Source organism: Sabethes cyaneus, chromosome 2 (assembly GCF_943734655.1).
Source record: "Sabethes cyaneus chromosome 2, idSabCyanKW18_F2, whole genome shotgun sequence".
In the NCBI taxonomy this organism is placed as follows: domain Eukaryota; kingdom Metazoa; phylum Arthropoda; class Insecta; order Diptera; family Culicidae; genus Sabethes; species Sabethes cyaneus.
The window spans coordinates 235,389,669-235,415,490 of NC_071354.1; the positions used below are offsets into that span (position 1 = coordinate 235,389,669).

Consider the following 25,822-nt stretch of genomic DNA (forward strand, 5'->3'; position numbering starts at 1 on the left):
CTTTTCTGTCACGATTTCGTTTCTTTATTTGTCCCGTCTTCCCTCTATCTGTCTTGTATTCCCTCCTTTTCTCTTTCTGTCTCGTTTTTGCTTTTTTTTTCACTGTTCAACGTTTTCTGCGTTTCCCGTTTGTATTTCGCTATATTTAGTCTTGATTTTCTTCCTGTTTTTCTCTTTCCTGTTCCGTTTTTCGTCTTTTTCGCCCTTTTTTTCACATTCCTTCTTTTTTTCAATGCTTTCTGTTTCGTTTTCCCTTTCTTGTCACATCCCTATTTTTCTTTTTCTTTTCTCCCCCTTTTCTGTCTCGCTTTTTTTCTTTTTCTATCCCGTCTTCCTTCTCTTGGTCACGTTTTATTTTCTTTCCTCTCTCTTTTTTTCTGTCTGCTGTTCAATGTGTTCTTCTTTTCCTGTCCCGTTTCTCGCTCTATTCGGTCCTGATTTTGTTCTAGCTTTCTCTGGGCTGTTCCATCTGTTTTTTCTAGATTCGGTTTTTATTTCCTTTCCTTCTTAATTCTTTTTTTTTTTCGTCTGTCCCGTTCTTCCTCTAAGCATGTCCTGCTTTCCCTCCTTTTTTGTCACGTTCTGTTTTTCGTTTTATCCCGTCTATCTTCCGTTTTCAATTTTTTTCTCTCAATTTTCCTCTTATTTTGTTCTCGTTTCTCAATTTTTTTGCTGTCCCATATTTTATCGTTTTCTATCCCGTTTTCTTGTGATTTGTCCTGTTTGTCCTCATTGTCTCCTCTTTTTTACCTAGCTTTACTTTTTTCTTCCGTTTTTTTCTTTTCCACTCTTTTCCTTTTTTACGTCCAGCTTTACCTTTCATTGCGTCTTTTGTTTATTTTATTTTCATGCCAGTTTTTCTTCGTTTTCTCTCTCGCGTTTTTCCTCTTTTTCTGTCCCATTTAACTAGTTTTTTTTATCACGCTTGCTCCCGTGCTCCTTTCCATTTTTTCTCCAACAGCAGCAAGAGACGGACCAGTTCTAGATGCATCGGCAATCCATCTGAAAATATGCTAAGAAAATTTACCAACAATTTTATCAAAAGGAATATTTTTCTCTTATTTTCCTCTTAATTCATAGGCTTGTGCCGTTGTACTGTAACTCAGGAGCAATAAAAACGCTAACGTAATTATTTTGTTACTATAAAAGACAACAAATTTTGTGAAAAACTTTTCTCGGATAATATTTTTCCTGAATTGCTGAGAAAATTTTCTGTTGAAATTTGCACGATAATTTTGGAATATGTCCAAGTCACAATGCTTTCGCGAATCCAAATGGAAACAAATCGTACTGTTTCGATACACCTTCTGGAGTGCAGCCTCCAGAGACCATAGTTTTATTTTATAATTTCATTGCATGATTTACATTGATTATGAGATTATGATGAGATTATAAACGTAGACAAGATAATGGCTACTCCCGGTGGTTTTGTTTCTTATAGAAAGTCTTGATAGACAATTAATGCTAATGAAACATTCTATAAAGAAAAATTATTTGGCATTTCAATGCAAACTTTATAAACAATCCCATGGAGTATCCATGGGCAAATTTCTTGTGCCTTCTAATTGCATACGCAGGAAATAAACTAAAAGGTCAAACTCCAAGCATTGGTGTTGATATGTTACCACCAGCTGTAGAGTAGGGTGGGGCATACCACAGTGATAAGTGATAGGTAAGCCTGAAGCGTACAGCAAAAGAAACAATGGGGCATACCACAATAGCTCAAAATAATGGACGCAGTGGTGAGAGTACCCAACAGAAGAGGAGAGGAGAGGAGAGAGGGTGGGCCATAAGTGCGACGTTTGAAGTTGTCATCAGTTTTCATGAGATATAAAGAAGCACAGCAGTAAAATATATTTTATATTGATGCAATAACTCAATATTCAACGCATTCAACTATTAATCATCCGGGGTAATAGTGTTATGCTAAATAAATTCTTCGTTTTTCTGATCAAGTGCCGATTCGCATTTTTACTCCACTAGCGGTGCGAAAGTTCGAGTACCGCGGGGCAAAAGTGCGAAGCTTAAATCTGTGAAATTGGCACAGCAGTAGCTAACAAAACCATAATATCTTCAATCTGCGATAAGTTTCAAAAAGTTTCAATATTCTCAATTTGCACCATTTTTATGTTCCACTGGTACACTGCAGCCTACACCAGATCGCAACTTTACCAAACGTTTATTTTTTGTATCACCAGCGGATGGCACTGTTTTGCTTCGGCCAGCAGTACAATACAGTGCCTAAACCGGACTATAATTACCTATGTATTTTGGCTTTGTCCATGATTCGCACTTTTGCCCCGCTAGGCGCTTGTCAGGGTTTGGGCAAATTATGGAAAACGAAAGATATTTTGTAAATTGTTCTCACCACATTTTTAAAAGAAATATGTGAGTGATGTAAAACGCTACTACATTTTTTTCGACAAGTAATATCCCCTGTTGATATCGTATTTGCCGTATAAGGTACAATAGATTCAACCTGTCAAAGTAGTCACCCATCCATGCCAATGCAGTCAATTTCTCGTAATCTGCACTGATAAATTATTGAATCGCACTTTTACCCCCATCTCACTTTTCCCCTCCTTACTCTATATAAAATTTCAGACAAATCGGTGAAAATCCATTCTAATCCACATATGATCCATAAACTATCCACAAATGAGCAGGTCGATAGAACAATCTCTCTTCCGTAAACAAACTTTAGTGCAATTCAACCTAAAGCTGAACTACGGGTTTTGTACGACTCGTGGAGGCTACACTTTTTGGCTACGCAAAAGCTTTTGTTTCATCGCACGCAGTTTTATTTCACATAACTTTTTGTCATCCTCTATTCCATAATTCCACGATTTCCGTGAGCTTGGCTATATTCTCGTTCACCACTGCAAACTGATGGCATGGACCCATGCTACCCAATTCAGGATAGAATAAATCCGAAGAAATTTCCTCCATTAATCCCTCATCAAACTATTCACATTTATAAAAATTTTGCACAAAACCCTCATCTCGTATAACTCTCTTCCTATACTTTGCCTTTCCCGCCAAGGGATCACAAATGTTTTTTTCATCAAAGGACAGAGAGCGAAAAAAAACCTTCACCGAGTGCATAATCCAATCGGCAGGTGAACGTTCCAGACGAAAAATCATTCACGACACTGGTGCCGCCCCGAGCGGCCATGGGGATTGGATCATTCTGCATTCAGCATCCGAGGCTTTCTCCTATGCTCCTATACGCTACGAACTGAATGCATTTCAAATTGAATTTGATCCGGTCTGTGCCGATGCCGACGTTGGTTGGTCGGCAGGCGTCGATGATGGAGCGCGGGTATTCTGACTATGACAGGAGCAAAAAAAGAAAAAGAAAAACGAGGGCCAAAATTGGCCCGAAGCGTGTAGCGTGTAGTTTCATCATCGTCATCATCAAAATAATCATATTATTCATAGATTCACATTTTGATTATCACACAGAATCGGAAAAACGGCGAACTTCTGACTGGGTCAATAGCGGATTATAATGAAAAAGAAAATCTGATTTTGCTAATGTTTGCAAACAAATTTATGGACATATTTGGAAATTGGAAATAAAATGTGAATAACAAAATTTGCAAATGATGGCACAACAAACTGTATGCAAATTAAATGAGACTCGAAATCTCAGTGACAGAAACTCCGTAATGGCACTTTACCCGCACCCTTGTTGTTCATTATGTCAAACATGAACTGCAGTTTTTCTTATCAGCAGAAGGTCCAAGCTCTGAAAGCAAAATATAGTTCACTTACCCTTGCTCTACCGAAACTGTCTGGAGAACTGAATGCTCCATCACTGCAGAAGCACTAAAGAGCTTAGCTCTTATCATTCTAAGCCTCCAGCTTGCATTGAATCAGTTTTTTTTTTTGCAATAACCTACATGCGAAAAATTTCACGATTCCGCAGTGGGGTGCGAGCGACCAAACCTGACTGACAGTGGGTAAAAATGAGGACGTCACCAGGTTGATTGATCACAACACAGGTTCAAAGTTGATAATTGGTTGATTTTTTTAGTTTCAACTGAAAAATGTTTTCAATTTTAAACACAACTGTTGCCAAATCATGTCCCACTACCGCCCACAGTGCGATGCAGTGAATGCATTCCTCACTGTTTCTGACGAATCAACTTTCTGACGACCGTCATCCAAAGAGGGTGCTGCCTATTTGCCACTAGAACTACAACGTAGTAGGAGGGTATGACTGGCTGATAGAATCTGCAAACGAACGAGATGTTCGGTGCATGATTCAAACCTATATTTACCAGACTGCAACAACATTCTTTCAACCATAGTTGAATTACTTTCATGTACCGGAGCGCGAACAGAAAGCTGTTCTAAATAAATCATTCTACCAGTTAGGGCTCTATCCATCTAGTGCAGACTTGTTCTTTTTGCAAATAACGCCCAATATTAAATTTGGATGAAAAAACCTTACAACGGCTCGTAGGAATAAAACAGTTTGCTTTGCTTTTGATCGATTGATCGTTATTTCATTGCCGTGGCGGAATCGGAACCTGTAACCTACTTGTTCTCACTAAAACATGGCTTGAGGATAAAATTTATTCAAAAAATTTGACGGCTCATTCACGGAATTCCGTTGCGGTCTAAAACCATACGGGAAAAAAGTGAAATTACCTTCCATACGATGAGTGTCACAAATACTGCCACTTTTACAATCTGCATTGCATATAAACTGGTTGCATATTGCTGGTATCGATCGACTGTATCGGATGCTGCTTTGAAATCAATAAAAATGTGATGCGTGGTCACGTTGTACTCCCAATATTTCTGCAAAATTTATCCGATGGTGAAAATTGAGTCCTCCCGATATGTAGGACAAAAATGACCGTTTGTTTTACGATTTATTTTGTTGTCTTCTATCACGAAGTAGATTCGTACACCAATCCTGAAAGTCATGTAAATATTAACTAGATCTTTACAAACAGGAACAGTTCATCTTGCTTTACTCTTTACTTTATTGACGACGGTCTGCCATCGATCCTGCGCATGCGATGTGCCTCCACTGGAGGCCCTCCAGTACTGTCGATCCTCCGGCTGCCGTTCTCCAATCCCCTCGAACACCAGCTAACCGTGCGTCGTTTTCGACAGTGATCATCCATCGGGTGCGGGGTCTGCCCCGAAGTCTACGGCTTCTTCCTGGTTATCGGATGAAAATAGTTTTGGCTGCTCTTTCATGCGGCATTCTGGACATGTGACCAGCCCACCGCAGTCTACACTATATCAGCCTATTTGTATACTTGATACAGCTTGTAGTTTATGCGTCGGCGCCATATTTCGTTTTCCCTTTTGACACCAAGGTTTCAATTGAATTGATCGCAAAATTTTATGCTCAAAAATCCCAAGCACCCGCGGTCAGCTTAGTTTAACGTCCACGATTCATGTCCGTACAGGGCCACCGGAAGGATTAGTGTTCTGTAGAGCGCCAGTTGTGGGAAAATTTGCAAACTACGGGACTTCCGCTGGCTATGTAATCCGTAGAAAGTCTGCTGCTCTGCTAGCAACCATGTACTTCGTTTTGGCGGTGTTAATGATAAGTCCCAATTTCACTACTTCTCGTTTAAAAGGCCTGAAGGCCTCTTTCGCTGCTTTGCGATTGATTCCGACGATATCACCGTCATCCGCGAAACCAAGAAGCATGTGAGACTACATGATGATAGTCCCATTCCTTTCCACGTTTGCTCTTCGTATTGCACCTTCCAAGGCAATGTTAAGTAGCAGATTAGAGAGTACATCCAACATCACGAAAATGGCTGCAGTCTTACCCGCTATTCTGACGTATGATTGTGACCTATCCAGCGTCGCACGAATCAGCGAAATTAGTCTCGTCGGAAAACGGTGGAAACAGATGATATGTTTGTAAGTTGTACTCGGGGAACGTGTCTAGTAACTGAATTTTTCGGCGAGCAGGAACGATTAACGCGAGTAGAATTCATAAATTTAAAACAAAAAAGTTGATAATTCTCGCATTAACGCCACCTAGCGAGCAATTCCTGTAAAATGCCATATGTAACTTTGAAGATCTTGTGTCCGCGTTTATTTTTGTGAAAGAAAGCATCGTAACCATCGATTAGCACAGTACTTCCTAAGCCGACAGAGCTATCAGCCGGTTCGTATCTCGTTGGTCGTCAGCTTTCAGTGAAAATCGGTGATAATTGTTCTGGGGAATTTGCTGTTCCGTTTAGGATCCCCCAAGGTATCCATCTCGGACTATTGAATGTCATTATATACTTCAACGATGTGAATTTAAAACTGAGAGTTCCCCGTTGGTCTTTCACTGACGATTATAAAAATCTTCAGCCATATTAGTTCTATCGCTGATGCCATTGGACAGTTTTACAGATTGGTTTAGCATAAACCATATAGGTAGGTAAGGTTTTATCCCTTGAATACGCCCATTTTGCAAAATATGAGAGACTTATAGGCCATGTATATATCTACCTCCAAAAAAAATTTCAACAATTTTCGAGATGCACGTTTTGGGAAAATTGAATTTTAGTTTTTAAAATGCTATTTTTTTCAGTGCAAAAATGGGTTTTTCAGTATTTTTTAATGAAAATTCAGAAAATTTTGTAAAAGTCACCCATAGATCATTTTTTGTAGGTGCTATAATTTTCGAAAATACTTAAGAACCTTTTTATCCGGAAAAGTTTTTATTAGAAAAACTTTTTTGCCTTAAATATGCCCATTTTACGATATACAGAAGAATTATAGGCCATAGACCCATAGGCGAGTTGACGTGAAATCTGTCATGTCATACATAGCATAAAATTAGCCTGTTGATAATGTAAATTAATAAATAAGCGGACTGCATCGCACTTGGACCCACCAGCTTGCATACACTTCATTTTAGATGTAGTTATCTTTAGCCTAATCTTCTCTACTTCGTATTCTAGCCTAGTGTACTGACACACCCTCAAATGTTCTGCCGACAGCATCCACGTCATCGGTAAATCTAATCTAATCTAATCTCACACTAACGCAGCCAATTCTTAAGGGGGCATAGTACTTTTAACACCATATTTTTTGCCTTATTTCAAATATTTTTTTTTCGATAACGTGAAAATCAAATCGATTCGGGTTTTTTGCATATTAAACATTGCACTTTATACTAATATTTACAATATTGTTTGCATATGTGAACCACTTCCCCTCTCCCCTTTGGCTCCTTGAACATGATCATTCGAAAAAAACATGATTTGCGGTACCATGGATTGGCGCTAAGGGGCTTATCCGAATTGAAAAATTCCAAAACGGCATGAAAGTATATTAAATTATCTCGTGTTTGACCCATCCTTTTTTTAAAATTCGAACTCATAACAAAATGGCGGACATTCAAATATAAAAGTAAGGTTTTTAGTCGAAAAAATTGACTTTAAACATTTCTAAAAAATACAAAAATTGTAATATCGAAAAAAGGATGGGTCAAACACTAGATAATTTTGTTGGCTTTGAAACAAAAAAAGAATCATGAGAATTGCTTGAGCCGTTCTTGAGATATTTATGGTACCGACTTTCAAAACCTGATTTCGAGAAAAACGACGTTGAAGTTTTTATTCGCTGTGTAATCGCTCCAGACATGCGCGGTACAAATAGCTGTAACTTTGTCAATTTTTGGAATTCATCGAAATGACTTGAAACACATATGGTCAAAATGTTAATCTTTCGAAATAATCAATAAAAAAAATTTCGATTTTTTTAAATTGAAAAAGTACTATGCCCCCTTAAAGGCATCCTGGAAAATGACGATTACTTGAATCAATCATTTTTCTTGTCAACGGCCAGCATGTACCGCAGAGAGAATTCCAAGGAATCAAGTGGAACCAGAAAAAATACCTAATTCCATTAAATTTCTTGAAATCAAGGGGACGGAAGAAAGCGTCGACCTCCCGTACCAAACGCTTCCCATATACATAGATTATGATTTATTCACAGCCGTTGGGAGTATCTTTGCTAATAAAGGTTAAGTGATACTCCGGACCCTCAGCGATGAACTAATGGCATTTAGACCAGAAGGCAGGCTGCAATTGGCCAAGGATATAGCGCTTTATTTCGCTCTCTGAAAATAGATTAGTTAGACAAAAATATTAGTTTAAATCATATAATACTTGAAAATAAAGTCGTGTGGTTTAATAATTGCCTAAAACTACATTTGTAAGGTTAGGAACTGAAAACCGCACGACCCCTCACCTCCTAGCTTGGCTACTTAATTATACAAATTGAAGTATTTCCAGGTATGGCTACGTGGAGGCGCTAGGTAGGGGCTAGGGATGGCTAGAGCTGTGCTGGGCGCTTTTTCCTAGTTGCCTTCCTCATTTCATACCCAGCATCCACGTCATCGGTAAATTGACTGAAGTTATTATAAACCGCGCCCCACAAGTAGATCACCGCACGCCTTACAACACCTTCTAGCGCAATGTTAAATAGCAGGCAGGAAAGGTTCGGGTTTCGAATAGTGCTTCCACCCGAAATTCCCACACAACACTGGATCCCATCCATCCTAGCCATGATAAGTCTAGTCAGCTTCCTTGAAAAGTAAGGCTGTGTGAGATTGACTTTTTCTGTGTCGAGACGAAACGAAACGAAATTCAAGCTCAGTTTCGACTAGACGAAATTAGTCGAAACGAAATTATGACCAATTTCGAGCTCTCGAAACGAAACGAAATTATATTTGGGTTTCTAAAAAATTTCGCGAAATCGAACGAAATTTCTGTATACTTTTTTATTGAGGAAATGATAGGCTGGAAGTTGGAGCGGGAAAGGTACCAAACAGGAATCTCTTTATTTATAAACCTACCCGAGCAGGGGAAAATTACTGAAGAATACCTGATCCAGATATTTTTTTCCTGAATAACTGCATATCTGAATTTGGTATTGACGAGCTTGACAGAAAAGGTAAAATAGCTAAAACAATAACTAAAAATGTTCTGCAAGCACTTAAATAATAGCTCGTTTTGTTATTACAATATCTAAATAATATCAAATGTTTTTGCTACACGGGACGTCAATTAAGGTTTCATACCTCAATGAGGCATTTACAAGTCATTCTTTGTAGCTTCATAGCTGATTCAGTAATTCATTTGGTGTAGTACAAAGATGTAAAATTACTTATTAATATATCGATATCGAGGCATCATATCTCATCAAGTTATTCATAAGTTATTCTGCAAAAAATGCGATAACTAATGAATATCAAATTTAGATATGATAGCTAAATTTGATATTCATTATGTATGGATGAGGTATTGGCTCCTGCTCGGGTAATTACCCTAATCTGTGATACAAACCAGACCTCTCTAGGCTCTAATGGGCCCTTTTTGAGATACTGCAGTCTGCGTCTTATTAGTGCTCCGCAATTGCAGAGCAGGTGTTCCGATGTTTCGCATTGCAGAAACGAAAGATATCATCTTGGGCAAAACCAAGATTTTGAAGATGATATTTGCTCGGATAATGTCCTGTCATAAGACTGGTAAACATGCTCATATCTCTCAGCAACTTTTGTGTAACTTTAATACTCGGCGTTATAAATCATAAAAAATAAGAAAACTTATCCAATTTAATTCTACTATGTGTATTTTATTCAATGACAGATACGTATTTCGCCTACGACTTGCAGGCTTCCTCAGTGTCTGTTTTCGAACTAGACACTGAGGAAGCCTGCAAGTCGTAGGCGAAATACGTATCTGTCATTGAATAAAATACACATAGTAGAATTAAATTGGATGTTTTCTTATTTTTTATTTTTAGGTTTCGTATTCTACTAAGACGCTCCAAAAACTTCAGTTATAAATCAGCCACAGATGCTGATATCTAAACGGAACCGTAGCATGACATTCTAGCATCCTTGATAAAGATCCGATTTAACGCCTTCCTCAGTTCTTAACCCAGTTTGCTTTCCAAGTTTATCGATAGCTAAAAAACTTATTATATATAACAATATTCTTTCTAACAGTCAAAGGAAACAGTAGAAGAAAGTAATGAAGCATATGTGTTTCATAGTATTTCCAGAACGAGACAAAATGTGACGGGGTAAGAGCGAAAATAAGATTCGGGAAGGAGCATAAAAGCAACACTTATAGGTTCGAAATTCGTTCTTTTTACCAAACTGGGAGATCCACGGTTTGAACCAAGCTATAATGGGAGCCAATTATAATCGGATTCGAACCCAAGTTTTCTGTCAAGCCTCGTGATTCGCCATTATAGGCGGATGTACATGTTAACTAAACTTGCCTTTTGCAGCTGAAGTATTTTTTATGCAAAAGTTTGACTTTGAAATGAAAATGTCCATAACGCCTGTTCAAAATAGATGAATCACCCTATTTCGTTTTTTTAAATTCGAATATTTGTTCAAGTCAGAGAGTCAGGGTTGACGATTTCTTTTCTATCCAATTCCCATAGAACCACCTTTCGACTACGATTTTGTCACGTCGAATGTCATTTTGCTCGACTGGTCTACTTTTGGTATTATGTAAGTCACATTCGATACGATTTTGTTGCGCAACTCAGCTCAGTCAACCGCTAAAAAGTGAGCAAATGACCAGCGAACTGTTTTATTTTGGTTACATTGAGCCGCTATGCTACCCATTCTCCTCGTACTCGACACTCGACAGTGGCTGAGTCGAGTCGAGTTGCTCGACATGACTTGTATAGTAGGGCCCTATTTTTGTGTTTATGTTTCATGTTGGTTACAGAGCTTTGGTGACTGTGAAGAGAATGCAAACATAAATACGATGCACACAATTAAAACAAATCTCGCGCAACTTATCAAAGGTCCAGTCTAGAAATGAGAGATTCTCTTCAATGTCTCCCTTTTCTGATTATTACGACGACATAAACGCATTTCAACGCAAGATTTCTTAAGGATTAGTTAGCTAATAATGCCAGCAACCGATTGAGGCAATACAGATGCATTCAAGTGCATTTGTTTCTCCGTAATAAGCTGAAGAGAGCAGAAACGAAGAGGATCTCTCGTTGTTATATTAGACCTTTTGACAAGTTGCTTGAGATATCTTGCAAACTATTATAATTCCTTTATCTAGAATTCGGATCGAAATTTTGCGAAATCTCGCAAATGACGAAATTTAAAATTCGATTTCGCGAAATGACGAATGAGATTTGACAAAATTCAACGAAATATTTTTAAGATTTCGCGAAACTAGAATTTTGCGAAATTTCGCGAAATCTCGGGTTAAGCTAAATGGTAAGAAATTATTCGAAATCTCGCACAGGCCTACTGAAAAGTCGTTTCCATTCAAATTATTCCATAGCTCTAGTCGGTTTACACTATCATATGAGGCTTTGAACTTAACAGACAGGCAATGCGTGCGGATTCAAAATTCACGGCACTTTTGGGGGGTGAAGATTGGGTCTGTTGTAGACCGACCTTCCATGAAGCCGGCCAGATACCTGTTCTACAAATCTAGTAGCTACTGGCAACAGCCGATAAAAGATAATTTTGGAACTGCTGGACGAGGAAATTTAGAGATCGTCCCACGTTCCGAGTTTCCAAGACGAAGTCCGTTTTCGTCGCCTGTTTTCGCCAATTGTGAATTACTATTTATGTCATTCTTTACTTCGTTTTAGTTTAGGCTTGCAAGGCCCGCGGCCAACCTTACTGTCTCGCCGCAGGACCAGCTGCTGTAATTGGTCCCGAGCACTATCAAGAACTGGGTAGAGCCCAAATACTACCTTTCGAAGAAGAAAGCCCGCTTTGCGTGTTAGCGTGCGGTCAACAGTCCCATCGGGTGTTGGTTCTCGATCTTTTTGTTGGTCTCACAATTCAGTTGGCACAACGAAAAGGGTTCGGTAGCTGGCAGGTTGAGGTCTACTCAGTAAGAACGGCATTGCCCCTTGGATCCAGTCTTTCGATAAATACCCTACCTTTTTGTAAATGGTATCGTATTCACGCGTATCCAATAAACATGGGCTGAGTGGGAAGATTGAGTCCAAGTATTCAAACTCACTCTGCAACAACTCGGCTGTACCGCAGGGGAGCAGCATTGGACCACCGCTATTTTCCCTCTCTTGATAAATGAACTGGCAGCCCTCTCTTTTTATGCCAACGATTTAAAGATCTCTAAGACATCTAGAACGGAATCCGACTGTATGAAACTGCAACGTATAGAATAGTAGACAGATTAGTACTCACTCGAGTAATATCGTAACATGAAAACTGACTTGGAGACAGCGTGAGCGAAGTCTTCATAACAGAATCAGTCGGGCCCTTTTGATATACTGCATAATAACGTTGCCTATTTGAAGCGTAAACTCAGCAATGAATTCCAAATTTGCATTTTCTACTGAAATCAATGTATTGAGCAAGCTTTTTGCATGTGTTGCACACTCCGAAATGGGATTTTTAACAACAGCAGTGAAAACTTTCTGCAAGTCCTTAGAGGAATGCTAAAAATGTGGGAAAGTTATATTTATACGTTTCGTAAATTAATGTCATACCAATTACGACATTATCTAAGCCTCTGGACTGGATTAAACTACAAATTGACTCTCACTCATGTGCTATAGTTATCAACTAATAATTAAAATCTCTGTACATATTGCTAACCACACTGTGTTTATAAATGTTTATTGTCATTTCTCTCCGTAGGACTACAGCGATTTCTTCGCCAAGAATGCACTGAATCAAACGTATCCAGCCTATCGGGCACCACCGGGCACCCAACATCACGATTAGTCATCATGCAATGTTGTACACAACGCACACTTCTAGCACCGCACACCTACATATAAACGCCAGATTACACGTTCACTACGTCCTTCGAAGCAACATTGTCGACCAGTTTCTACCAGTTCACTTTTTTGCGATCTTGTACTATGTCATAAGAGAGAGACTTAGAATAGCCACCACAGAAACAAACACAAACAGAAAACGAAAACAATAAACGTTGAAAAAAAAACAATACTTTACAGCCAAAGTTTGATACGCTTGAAACGAAACAAATGAAATACACGAAACTAATTGCAGATATGTTATAGTATGAACAACAAATTTTTTACATTATTACTTGTTAGGCAAAAATGATTGTAACTAATCTCTGATGTTGAAAATGACTATCTAAAAATTGATATATTTATTTTACACTTTTCTCAACCGTCTCGATTTCAGTATACTGTAACGCTAATCTAACGCTTAATTACCTTTTAATTACTAATAGATGAATAATCAAAACAGCAGGTTAACCGAAATCGTATTATGCTAATCAGATATTAAGCTATCGGGAAGCAAAAAACGCACGAGGAAAAAAGCAACAGCGGAAGCAAAAGCATGAAACCGGAGAAAGTTATTAAACACAAAACACGAGTGTTAAAAGCAATTATTAATCAAATGTTCAATTGATAATGAGTTTTTAGCGATAAATATTGTACAACCATGGCGTTGTTGGAAACCGTGCGCGAGGTGCAGAGAAGCAAGTGGAAAACTCATTCTGAACACGGACAGGGCCCGTAGGCAATGCGTCTCGCCTGCAGGACGAAACTGGAGCATAGCATATAAATCGTGAACTTTGAGAAGCCTGCATACGGGCCTGCGGTCCGATTCTCGAGAGGGGACAAGCATTAAACGGCAAGTTGCGAGAAAAAAAAACTGGAAACCCAACCAAACCGTGGGCCTTATATTTCATTTATTTATTCATAACCGGCTGTCGTTGGCGGTGGTCGAGGCTTTTGAGGCACTGACCGGAAGTGTCGTGTCCTGGATGGAGAGGGTACAGGAAAAAAATCGGGTTGAATTTCACACCAGCCGCATCCCTACTGATGCCAATTTGCCGCAGCATGCTTTCGGGAAAGGACCGACCGGCCGACCGATCGAGAGAGAGAGAAAGAGACCGGACGCACAAAAGAATTCCAGATGGAACAGGCGCGAAAAAACGCCCGCACAAATGACAGAACAAAAAAAAACGGGGTTTAAACATTTATTTATTTACCCTCGATTCAAAGAGCAGGCCTTCGAGCGTTTATGAAGCGATGAATAATTCATACAATTTTTTGTTTTTCAATAATTCATGATATTACGAAACACTTAATATGAAAATTTCAAACATAATTATAAAATCATATCACTTGGATAATGACACTTTGTTCAAAAAAAGACGGCCCGCGCGACGCGCTCGCGTCGCATCGAGGGCCGTTTCGTAAGTTCGTCCGTAATCCTGCCAAACGGTTCCTGCGAATTTCGCACATCAGCGAGCAAAAATTATTACTGTTAATAATCACACATAACCGGTAATTAATATGCACTTTTTATCGCCAGTTCGGTAACAAATTACCGCTACCTTCTATAATCAACAAAACCATTAATTGAAAATAACATATCTATCATGTGCATCGCTCAGCCAACAGAAATAAAGTGTAGTACATTTCGACGAACCAATAAATAACTCGTCGATTTTCCTGGCGTCGCCTGCATAGGCGCATGAGGCACCACGCACGGCAGCAGCCAGCAAAGTGGTTTATCTCGGACCGGTTCAGGTCGGCTCGGCTCGGCTCAGTGAGCAAAAAATAACAGCATGTTGACACCGAAGGATTATGATATTTTTTCCTCCCCCACACCCCCAACAGAATTTCCATCTGCATTATAAGCATGACGCAAATTTTTTGCTTTCGCCCCGCCAAAGCTAAATTTGGCAAAAACTGACTACTCATTGCCACCACCAAGGCACGGCCGCGGGCGGGCATTCGACAAGAAAAAAAAAACCAGCCATATATCCCCTCTCGAATATTGATGAGTTTTACCATTTGTTTTTCAGCCTACAAATTCAGCTGATAATAGAATACTAAATGTTTACGCATGGTAAAAATATACAGCATCGGCAGAGCGAGAGAGGTGGAGCAAAAAAAATCAATCGAATCGTCCCGTTGTTTCTTTTTTTGTATTCACCGGCTCGACCAATTGCTTTCTGTCACCGTCGCCGCTTTCTCGTATGATCCGTTCAAATATTGCGGATTTTGTAGTTATTTTTCATTATTCAAAGGTTTCAACGATTATTCAGCATGCAAAAAAGCTATCGGTTCGCTATTGTATTGCGCAGAAAACGCATATGTATTACTATTTATTATTATTGTTAGCAGTGCAATTTTGTGTGCCTGATATGGATGGTTAGTACGCATTCGGGAGAGAGCAATTAACTCAAGGAGCATGAAATACAGATGAATTCAATCCTAATACGAATCGCATACAGGCACACAATCCCAAGCTAAAATATTTTGGATTTGAGATGAAAATTTTAAAATGACAATAAAAAGAATAAAAATAAAGAACCAATTTGTGCGCTCGCGTAACGTAAAGCTAGAAAGAGGAAACCGTGTGTAGTTTAATCTTTTCTAAAACAACCGAAACTCCATGCGCGACTAATTCCTTTGGTAAATTCAAATCATTCCAGATAATGGTTCAATGTTTCTTTTACAATACCAAGCGCCCCCATAGTTTACCTGATAAGATGGAAACGCATGGTAGTTGTCAGCCGAACTATACGTTCTCGGTGTAAAGTTGTAGGTCTCTCTATAATTCCTCACAAAATCAGTGTTATTTCTTTTACGCCAAGGAAAAATTAAAATACCGAATTTGTACTTCAAAACACAGCATCAAATTAGTTCTTTCTTTAGGTCTCACAGAGGTCACAATAATTTTAACTGTTACCCTGCGTAATTTCGCTTCAAATTCGGAGAGGTGTTAGTTTCGTTAAGACTCGCCGCTGTCACGGCCCTTGAGATAGCCACCGTATTGGTACCGCTCGGTCCTGGAACTTCCAGACTATAAAAATTCGTCGTAAGCTTCAAGACCTTCTTGCTGAACTACAGATTTGGCGCCCATGGTACTAGGAATTCCGTAATTACCTGAGTTCATGAAGTTTTGAGACTCAGCAACAGTGGGCCACTCGTCGCCAATTCTCCAGTCTCAAAAGTCGCAAATCACTTACGACCTGGTCGAGCCATCTTGCACGTTGAGCCTCTCTATTCCAGTTGTTAAAGAGAACTGTTTTAGTCGCACTGTAGCCGCAGTGCTTTCGCTTGAACATGGCAAGCTTCAAGTCCATAAAGAACTACTGTTGTTCGTATGGTGGCGTATGCTTCTGGATCGTAGCGTTTTGCGAAGGGCAAAATAAGTCCGATTTCCCGCCTAAATGCACCGCTGGACGCACCATTTGGCAAAGGTCGATAGTTCCTCCTGAAGGACAGCGGCGTCGGATAGATTTTCAACTTTTGAGTATAACTTGAGGTCGTCAGCAAACAAGAGTCGCGGATCTTTAAGCAGGTAGTTGACGTCATTGAAGTAGATAAGGAATATTAAAGGACCAAGATGGCTGCCTTGTGGTATTCCAGAATGAGCAGTGAACGATCCAGAGAGACTGCCCTCAATGTTCACCTTTAAGTGGCGATCGGATAAGTATGAACGGAACCAAAGCAGCAGACCAGCTATGCCAAGCTTATCCAGTATAGCAATAGCGATTTGGTGGTTCAATTTGTCGAAAGCTGCGGAAAAATCAGTGTAAATGACATCTGTTTGCGACCGAGCATCGAAACTATTTATCACGTAGGATGTAAGAGTCAAGAGATTGGGAGTCGTGGTTATCAGAGATGTACTGTTTGAAAAATGCAAATACTGGTTTAAACAGGGCGAGCTCAAACAGTTTCGAAATTGAGTTCAGAGCAGAGATTCCTCGGTAGTTATCTACGTTTTTCCTTTTTATGCACAGGGAACATGTAAGCCGATTTCCATGCTGAAGGAAAGACACCTGAGTTAACGGATAAGCTGAAAAGATGGCTCATTGGAGCAGCGATAGTGTGAACGCATTTTTTTGTTCAGGAAAGCAGGTGGTATACCGTCCGGTCCAACGGATCGAGAAAGTTTCAACTTTGCGACGGCCGATGTAACCATCACTTCATCGATGGTGAGGTTGTTCAATGAAAGGTCCAGAAAAGGAACACACTCCATCGCTGTGGAATCGTCAAACTTTCATCAGTAAATTGGCTGGAGAATTTTATCGAGAACAGTTCACAAATTTACTCAGAGTTGCTCGCCGTTTTATCGCCCAGGAACATAACCGAGGATAGACCGTCATCTTTCCGTTGCTCGTTGACATATTTCCAAAAAGATTTAGCATTACATTGCAATCTTCGCTCGATATTTCTTAGGTAGCTTCGAAAGCAAGAACGACTCAAGCGTTTGTATCTCGTGTTAATCGACAGGTAGTGGTTGCGGAGGACTAAGGTTCTGTACCTCGAAAATTTCTTCAGAGCAGCTTTCCTTTCAGATTTGAGTCGTCGCAACATAGTGTTTAGCCAGCGGGTATCTGGTACTGAGCGGGAGCAGCTCTTTTGGAAACGTGACGATCGATAACGTAGTTCAAGATATTAGAGAAGGTTGTGGCAGCAGCCTTAGTAGCACAGGTGTTATAAACAAGTTGTGGTAACCGATTAATGACTAATTTCAGTCATTAATAGGTTGCGGCAACCAGAAATAACAAAAGTGTGCTACTAGGGAGTGTTTATATCATCATTATCTAATACTGTGCTCCAGTTGATGCTGCTTAAATCATTTAGAATATCCTCAAAATCAGCATGGGCGTAGTTGTAGAAGACGGCTGGAGGCGCAATATTTACGTCACGGAAACATTGGCAAATCATAGATCAAGGAGGTGCCCATTTTCGTTGGATATTGAACGGTTGCAATCAAGCAATCAAGCAATTCAGTATTGATAAGCGATAAAGTTGACGAATCCATGTCAGCGTAAAGGTACCCGTTACCGCGTTCACGCCATTCAATGCTTGGTAGATTGAAATCGCCCAGAATAATAATGTCATCCGACGCAGATGCCATCGATGCTATTCGGTTAACTGAATTAATATGTGCATTCAGAATAACCGGATCTCGGATGCGGTCAGGAGATACATAGATAGCACACAACAATAGTCTACGGTCTGAAAGTTTGATATTTACCCATACTTGCTCGACCGGCAACCACTCGACGTTTTTGATGACGAAGGTCTGCAACTGGCGGTAGACCTCAATCAAGCCTTCGCCTCCCGTAGCTTTGCGGCTGTTGAACACACTTCGATCACAGCGAAAGACTTCGTAGTTCGCCCCAATTATTTGCCAAGAGCACGTACGGTTGTCAAGCCAGGTTTCAGTCAGCACAATTGTCTCGTACAGACTGTCGGCGCATGCCAGCAGGTAGTCAGGAACACACGTGTTCATACCACCAACGTTCTGGTAATAGACGTGAACGGGATGGAGTTCTGAGAGGCTCGATGGCGATGAACTAGAAGCGAAGAACGGATCAACAGTGGGACTGGGATCAGCGATTTCGAACTTGCCTGGAAGGCGATTTTGGAAGCCCCGTTCTCTGCACCCGCCAGCAGGACCGGGACGGCTGCTGGACGCTGGCTGGAAAGGCTCAATTGCGGCGGGGGTGTCAGAGGCGTCCATAAGTCCATCAGCAGTGCGTCCCAGTATCACATTGCGCGAGGAGACATGCGCATGTCTGAGGTCACGGTCGTTCTGGTGGAATGTCCGAAGTTCAGCAGTTGGAGTATCGTCATCAAGGTGTCATTCAGCAAGGATCGATGTCGGATCATGCAAATGCGTAGTTTCCCCGCACTCACACGTAGGACCGGAACGACTGATGAACGCTGGCACTGTCGGATGGTAAACATCCGGTCCGTAATTGCGCGGGCCCTCATGAAGCCCGCCTGGTATTTCCCTACAAAACTTTGTGCTATTGGTGACATTCGGAGTAACAAGATCATATTGAAAATTTTTAGGAAGGCAGAAGGCATCCTCTAGCACCCCTCCAGGGAAATTTTCTAGCTACGCCAATGGTAACAATGTTAGCTGAATTGCAAATGCAATTGCTGTTTACAGGTTGGATTGAAGCGGTTGTATAAAACAAACACTTAAATGGTGTTTGAACAAGCGATGTTTAAGCTGCTTTACGTTCATCAAATCAACTCTCTCCCAAAGGTTGATAAAGAAACTAAATAGAACGTCTTTCTGCTAAACAATCCTTTTCTAAACAGCCATAAACATCAAACCGATGTACAGCTGCTCAAAGGTCAAATTAACTAATGTTTATTTGAGCGCCTTAGTAGAATACCTGAAACGATAAAAAAGAAGAAAAACAAAAATTCTACTACAGTAGTAATAACTTTTGTTTTTCTTCTTTTTTATCCTGCTCAAAGGTGTCAAAGCGACATTATAGTTCAGTAGAAGCTTTTATTAGGCTCACAGCACGCATGCTGTCAAGAATTTCGCAGCTACGATTGCAGCTACGAAAGCATTAATGGTTGCTTTAAGCCAAAAGCTTACTGAAATCACCAGACTTAGATGTTTAGGAGCTAAATAAAGGTTTTTATTTTTATTAATACACCTACGTCCAGACAAAGGTTGAATAGTATCAGCTTTAGAAGCGTTTGATCAGACTGAAATTGCTACTTTGGTAACCTCTTATCCAGCAACGCCTATCTCTATGTCCTCGTGGTACCAACTTTAGCGAATATCGGGTAACCAACCCCGATGGAAACTAAGGGAAGGAGGCAGTCATGCGAATGCTGGATGTAGTAACGAGGAATAGCCTTGTGAGCCTGTTCCCCTGTTAATGGTGGCTCTTGACGTAAAATTGGGCCTTGCTGCCACGGATTCTCCACACTTTCTCGCCTTTGCGACATAATTCGTGCAGTGCCACGATTCTCAATTGACTAGGTTCTAACTGATCGATCAGCACCAAGATAAACTGCATTTCAGCCGAGATGCTGAAAGCTAACCAAGTATTGTCTGCGTAAATGTGCATCACCTTTTCAGCAATAATTCGGAAACAGCGATATTCGTGGTCGAGTAGATGCAGGGCATCTTAATAAAAGTCCCTAAGAAATGTAACCTATCTGAATGTGTGATCATGTTGCTCTGTATCACTTTTGAAGTACTCTGCAATCCCTTAATCGGATCCATCAAATGACCTCCGATGACAGTAAGCTGGATTCGTACTGGCCGATTCCAGAACTTTCTTTATTGATTTTTAAAAATTCCATTGATAGTTATAAGCTCTTGCCTCCGAAAAGCGCAGCAACCCAGAAAGGGCAGCCGCCAAAGCTCCAACTCCTGGCCTGTCGTGAAGTGGGCACAGAAGGCCTCTTTTGGTTCCGAGTCCCAGGGCGTTGTGGTTACGGAGGAGATTTCGAATGTGTGGTTTGACCTATACACTTTTTTGGTTAGTTTATTCAACGTGATTCGATGGGGTGGTTACCATCATATGAGGATTGGCCGGTCGTCCTGTGGATCGGCGAGGCAAGTGAACCGCCGGTCAGTTTGTGTTCGGCGCGGCCAAATTTTATAACGGTCTGGTGACGTCTAGCGGGCCACTCAACGCTTCGCTGAGGTTCGGTGAGGTTATGTTTAATTAGCGACTTCCGTGCCGTCTGCCGCGATCCCGTTTTAACGGACTGCTTATTCGCTGTGCTGATTGGACCCTCCAAGGGGAATAGCCCACTACAGAAGGTTCAGTGATGACGTTGCGGCTCGCCGAAGAAATTTGAGGAATCCGAGCACATTTTAACGTGGCCAAGCCAGGCTTCGCTGCATCGAACATACCTTAAAGAGAATACCTTTTTAAATTTTGCTTGGCTGAGAAGCAGTAATCAAAAGAGTAAAATCGAAGCGAAAAGTGTATGCCAAGCCTGGGCCAAGCCACTCACTTTATAACATCTCGCCCAAGCGAAAAGGTGCATTCGCTTCGATGTCTCGATCAGCACTCTCGAGCTGCGCCTCGGTTCGCCAGCTGGAGATCGGCTTTTCGGTAAAAGTCTCCACACAGCCGGCTTCCTAGCTCAATTCAACAGTTCAGTGGAATGACTCACCGCCGCACCCTCTGCATGTCGGATTGTATGGGGTGGTGAACGTGTTTCACCATCAATCCGATTTTAAGCTATCTGTACATACTTAGGGCCCTACATTGCCACACGAAAATAAAGTTACCGACGAACGGTAACATTGTAAACCGAATCGAGGTCTACCCTGAAACTCTTTGACAGTGGTGCAGTGATGACCCCGACTTTGCGGACGACATTCTCTTGCTCTCCCAACTGCAACCTGAGCAAGCTTGATCATCGTTCTGATAGCTCCAAGGAAGCAGGTCCCATGCTCATCGTCGCTAATTCGACACTAATAATCCTTCCAATTTCACAACGACTGTTCAACTGGTTGAGGAGGGGGAAGTTCCCTACTAGCCCAGTTATCATAAACTATCGAAGGAGATAACGCGCAAACTGCGGATTTTCGAAGACCGCTGCAAGCGTCACACCTGGATCGGACCTGGATGGAAGTAGATCGAACATATCTTAAAGAGTACAAATTACTTTGGTGTTAAGCTAAATTGGAACGACCATCTAGAGTATGCAATCTCAAAAGCAAATGCTCTTTGGGCTTGCAGCAATACATTTGGCAAAACGTGGGGGCTTAAGCCGAGAATGATGGACTGGATCTATTGGGCAATTGTGAGACCCAGACTAACATATGCGTGTGGTGGCCTAAAACTACACAAATAACCGCTTAAAAAATGTTTGGAAAACTACAATGTATTGCATGCTCTTCAATAGTTGGACCAATGACCAGCACACCCTCCAAAGCTCTAGATGCTCTTTTATATATTCTACCATTGCATCAATTCGTACAACTTGAAGCAGAAAAAGGTGCTCTTAGGCTTAGGCGTGTTAAACATTTTCAAGATGGAGATCTCAATGGACACCCTTCGATATACCCTTCAAAGTGATCGAAACTCCTGTTTTACACCGATGGTTCTAAAATTGGCAAATCGTCAGGGACTGGAGTTGCTGGACCAGAAATCGACATATCAATGCAAAGTCATAGGGCGACCCACACTCTTACGCATAGTGATGGAACGAACCGATTATGCTTCTTCTTCTTCTTCTTCTTCTTCTTCTGCATAGAGCCGGGGTGACTGGTGCTGTTTCAAGCACTCGTCTCCATTCAATTCGGTCTTGAGCCACTCGTCACCAATTTCCTAGTAGTCTCAGAAGTCGCAAATTGCTTTTGGCCTAGTCGAACCATCGTGCACGTTGGGCCCCCTGTTTCTGGTGCCGGTGGGGTTGTTGAAGGGGACTATTTTCATCGCACTGTCGTCCGGCATCCTTACGACGTGTCCGGCCCACCGTAGCCTGCTAACTTTCGCTAGATGTGCAATGGGAGTCTCCCCAAGGGAGTCTTCAGTTTGTACTCCGCCAAATATCGTCCGCAGCACTTTCCGCTCGAACACGGCAAGGGCGCGTATGTCCTCCGTGAGCAGCGTCACGGCTTCAAATTCATAAAGAACTACCGGTCTAATAAGGGTTTTGTACATTGTTAACTTCGTGCGGCGGCGTAGGCTTCCTGATCGTAGCGTTTTACGAAGGGCAAAGTAGGCCCGATTTCCCGCTTGGATGCGCCGCTGGATATCCTTACTAGTGTCTTTGTCCGCGGTCACCAGCGATCCCAAATACACGAACTCCTCTACCACTTCTAGTTCGTCGCCGTCAACAGTTACCGTCCGTGGGAGATGCGCGTTTGTTTCCTTTCAGCCTCTTCCTTTCATGTATTTGGTCTTCGACGCATTTATTTTGAGCCCAATTCTCCTAGACTTTGCTTTCAGTCTTGCGTAGATTGCCTCCGCCGTCGCAAAGTTCCTGGCAATGATATCAAAGTCATCTGCAAAGCCTAGAAGTTGGCTACTCTTGGTAAAAATCGTGCCTCTCGTTTCTATACCCGCTCGTCGGATCACCGCCTCAAGAGCGATGTTGAACAACATGCAGGATAAACCGTCACCTTGTCTCAACCGTCGCCGCGTCTCGAAGGGACTCGAGAGTGTCCCAGAGATGCGTACGAAACACATCACTATATCCAATGCAGCTCTGTTCAGTCGCGTCAGTTTGTCCGGAAAACCGTGTTCGTGCATTATCTGCCATAGCTGGTCTCGATCGACTGTATCGTATGCTGCTTTGAAATCAATAAAGATGTGATGTGTGGGCACGTTGTACACTCTTAAATGATTCTACCTGTAAATAGGTCGAATTTAGTTAAAGCTAGGTTGAAACTACTCAAAATGCCCTTAAAGTGTACAAACTCAAACTTTGGGTAAAAATTTCAACCAATTTTGACTAATTGCTACCGATAATTGAATTATTCTCTATGACATATAACGTACTTTCAAGTTCCTACTACCAATTTTTTGGTTGAAAAACTACTCAAAATCTGAGTTTGTACACTTTAAGGGCATTTTGAGTAGTTTCAACCTAGCTTTAACTAAATCCGACCTATTTACAGGTAGAATCATTTAAGAGTGTTCTCCCGACATTTCTGCAAGATCTGTCGGATAGTAAAAATTTGGTCCGTAGTTGCGCGAGCCCCCATGAAACCCGCCTGATAATTCCCTACGAAACCTTGTGCTATCGGTGATAGCCGGCGTAACAGGATCTGGGAGAGTACCTTGTAGGCGGTGTTTACCAGCGTAATGCCACGATAGTTGCAACAGTCTAACCGATCACCCTTTTTGTCGATTGGACAAACCACTCCTTCCATCCATTCCTCCGGTAGCTTTTCCTCCTCCCAAATCCTCGAAATAACCCATTGTAGAGCCTTTGCTAGCGTTTCTCCGCCATGTTTATAAAGCTCTGCCAGTAGGCAGTCCTTCCCAGCGGCTTTATTGGTCTTCCCGATTTCTTGTTTGACTTCTTGGAGATCAGGTGCTAGGACATTACTATCTTCCATGGGCGCTCCTAGGTTAATTTTCGTTTCGCTTCCTTCTGCGACTTCGCCATTTAGGTATTCATCGAAGAACTGCTTCCATCTGTCGACCACCTCGCGCTCGTATGTGATTAGATTCCCTCCCTCGTCCCTACACATGTCAGGTTTCGGTCTGTAGCCCTTCCGAGTTGGGTTCACCTTCTCATAAAACTTGCGCGTGTCATTAGTTCGGAATAGTTGTTCTAATTCACGGTCTCTGTCTTCCTTTTGGCGCTTTTTCCTCCTCACGATAGTGGTCAACTGGTTCCTAGCTCCTTCATAGTCCTTCATGGTCCTTCATAGACATGAAGCTGTGACGCTGCTCACGAACGACATACACGAGCAGAAGGTGCTGCTAACGATTTGGCGGAGTACAAACTGAAAACGGAGTGTGGCTGAGGCGTATGAATCACGAGCTACAGGCATTGCTTGATTCTCATTGTACATGACCGGACGCGTCGTAAGGATACTAATCAACAGTGCGACAAAAACGGTTCTCTTCAACAACTCCACAGGACTCAACGTGCTAGATGGGTCGAAAACCACTTGGGACTTCTAAGACGCCTGGAAAATTGACGACGAATGGCCCAAAATCGAGGTGAATAAAAACAACCGCTTGAAACAGCAGGAACCACCCCGGCTCTAGGCTTCTGACGATGACCACGAATTTCCTTGCCAATCGAATGGCTAAAGAACTAACATATATTGGAAAATCAATCAAGGCTAACAACTTCTATAACGCTCCTATAACTTTTACAGAAGCAGCAACAAGCTAGAGTTGAGAGAGCGAAGGAGTGGCTTCGGACAATTTTCAAACATCGTCTTTCTGACGAGAAAAATTTGCAAATTGAGCAATTTGTAAACTCTCAAAACGTAAACCCTATCGTACATTTATACGAGGATTTGAGCCACCAACTAGTCACCAGGAAGCAGTAAATAATGTAATCGCTGATGGACCCTTTCCAATCGTTTTTATTGCACCTGACGTCAAAGTAAATGCGATATATTGTCGGGAAAGTGTTCCGGAGGTTTCTGCTTTGAAGCCATATGCAAACAAAGCTTTCGATCGTAGATAATGGACGTTTCTCACAAAGCGCGAATCACACAATCACACAATTACCCTTATTCTGCGAGGCGAGTGACGTGACTATGTTGCAGTCACCGCGAATCAGGTGACAATTGTCACCTAGGTGACTCGCCTTGTCACTTAAGTGACAAGGGTTTCTTACCTAGGTGACACGGTTGTCACTTAGGTGACTCGACTCGCCGTGGCGAGTCACCTAAGTGACAATTGTCGTATTGAGTCATGTGACTCGCAGAATAAGGGTAAATGGCTCTCGAATTGCAGCCAGACGCGAATTTAATAGATTATCCATTTGGGCTATTTTGGATAGCAAGGTCCGAGCATAAAAATATACTAACATCGTAACGCCAAAGATAATGGGCCAACATTTCGGCCAGCCAATATGTCTGAAGGTCATAGTCAAGACAAAAGGTAGTCATATTAAGCAAAGTAAAGTGATGCTGAATTTTTGAGTATTTTTCGGTTTCACACATTCTATGCTTGGAAATAAATAAAAAAAATCATTGTGCAAATCGATTTTATGGCCTTTTGAATAGACTGCTATCGAGGATATCCTATGGAGTGAAAATGGTCGTTGGCAATACACGATTACACGACCAATAGGAAGCGATGGTCTGCACGATTGTCTCCTTGAGTGGGGTCACCACACTGGTTTGCCTATAGCAGCGCGAACGAGAGAAACCACCAATAAATTTCTAGAATGAACTTCCGCTTCGGTACTGAATTTTGTGCAATTGAAAGTAATAAACCGAGAATTCTGCTTTTATTGTAAGTCCTGCTTTCGATGCAGAATATTGTAGTGACAGGAAGTGAAAGATAACAAATTCATTTTAATTGTTTGCTGAGAGATTTGTTCACACTTTCACCCAGTCCAAACGCAAGTCCAATTGCAGTAAACTGCTTATACCAATCAT

General features: G+C 41.4%; 1 protein-coding gene across 1 annotated transcript in view; it reads left to right on the plus strand.

Moving 5' to 3' along the window:
- LOC128736796 (putative mediator of RNA polymerase II transcription subunit 26) overlaps positions 1 to 13,181 on the plus strand; it is a 331,101-nt gene extending 317,920 nt beyond the window's left edge. Inside the window, exon 9 of the mRNA XM_053831285.1 lies at positions 12,647 to 13,181. Within this exon, the coding sequence (XP_053687260.1) occupies positions 12,647 to 12,733 (87 nt within the window). The 3' untranslated portion in view covers positions 12,734 to 13,181. The remainder of the gene's footprint in view (positions 1 to 12,646) is intronic.
- Positions 13,182 to 25,822: the final 12,641 nt, after the last annotated feature.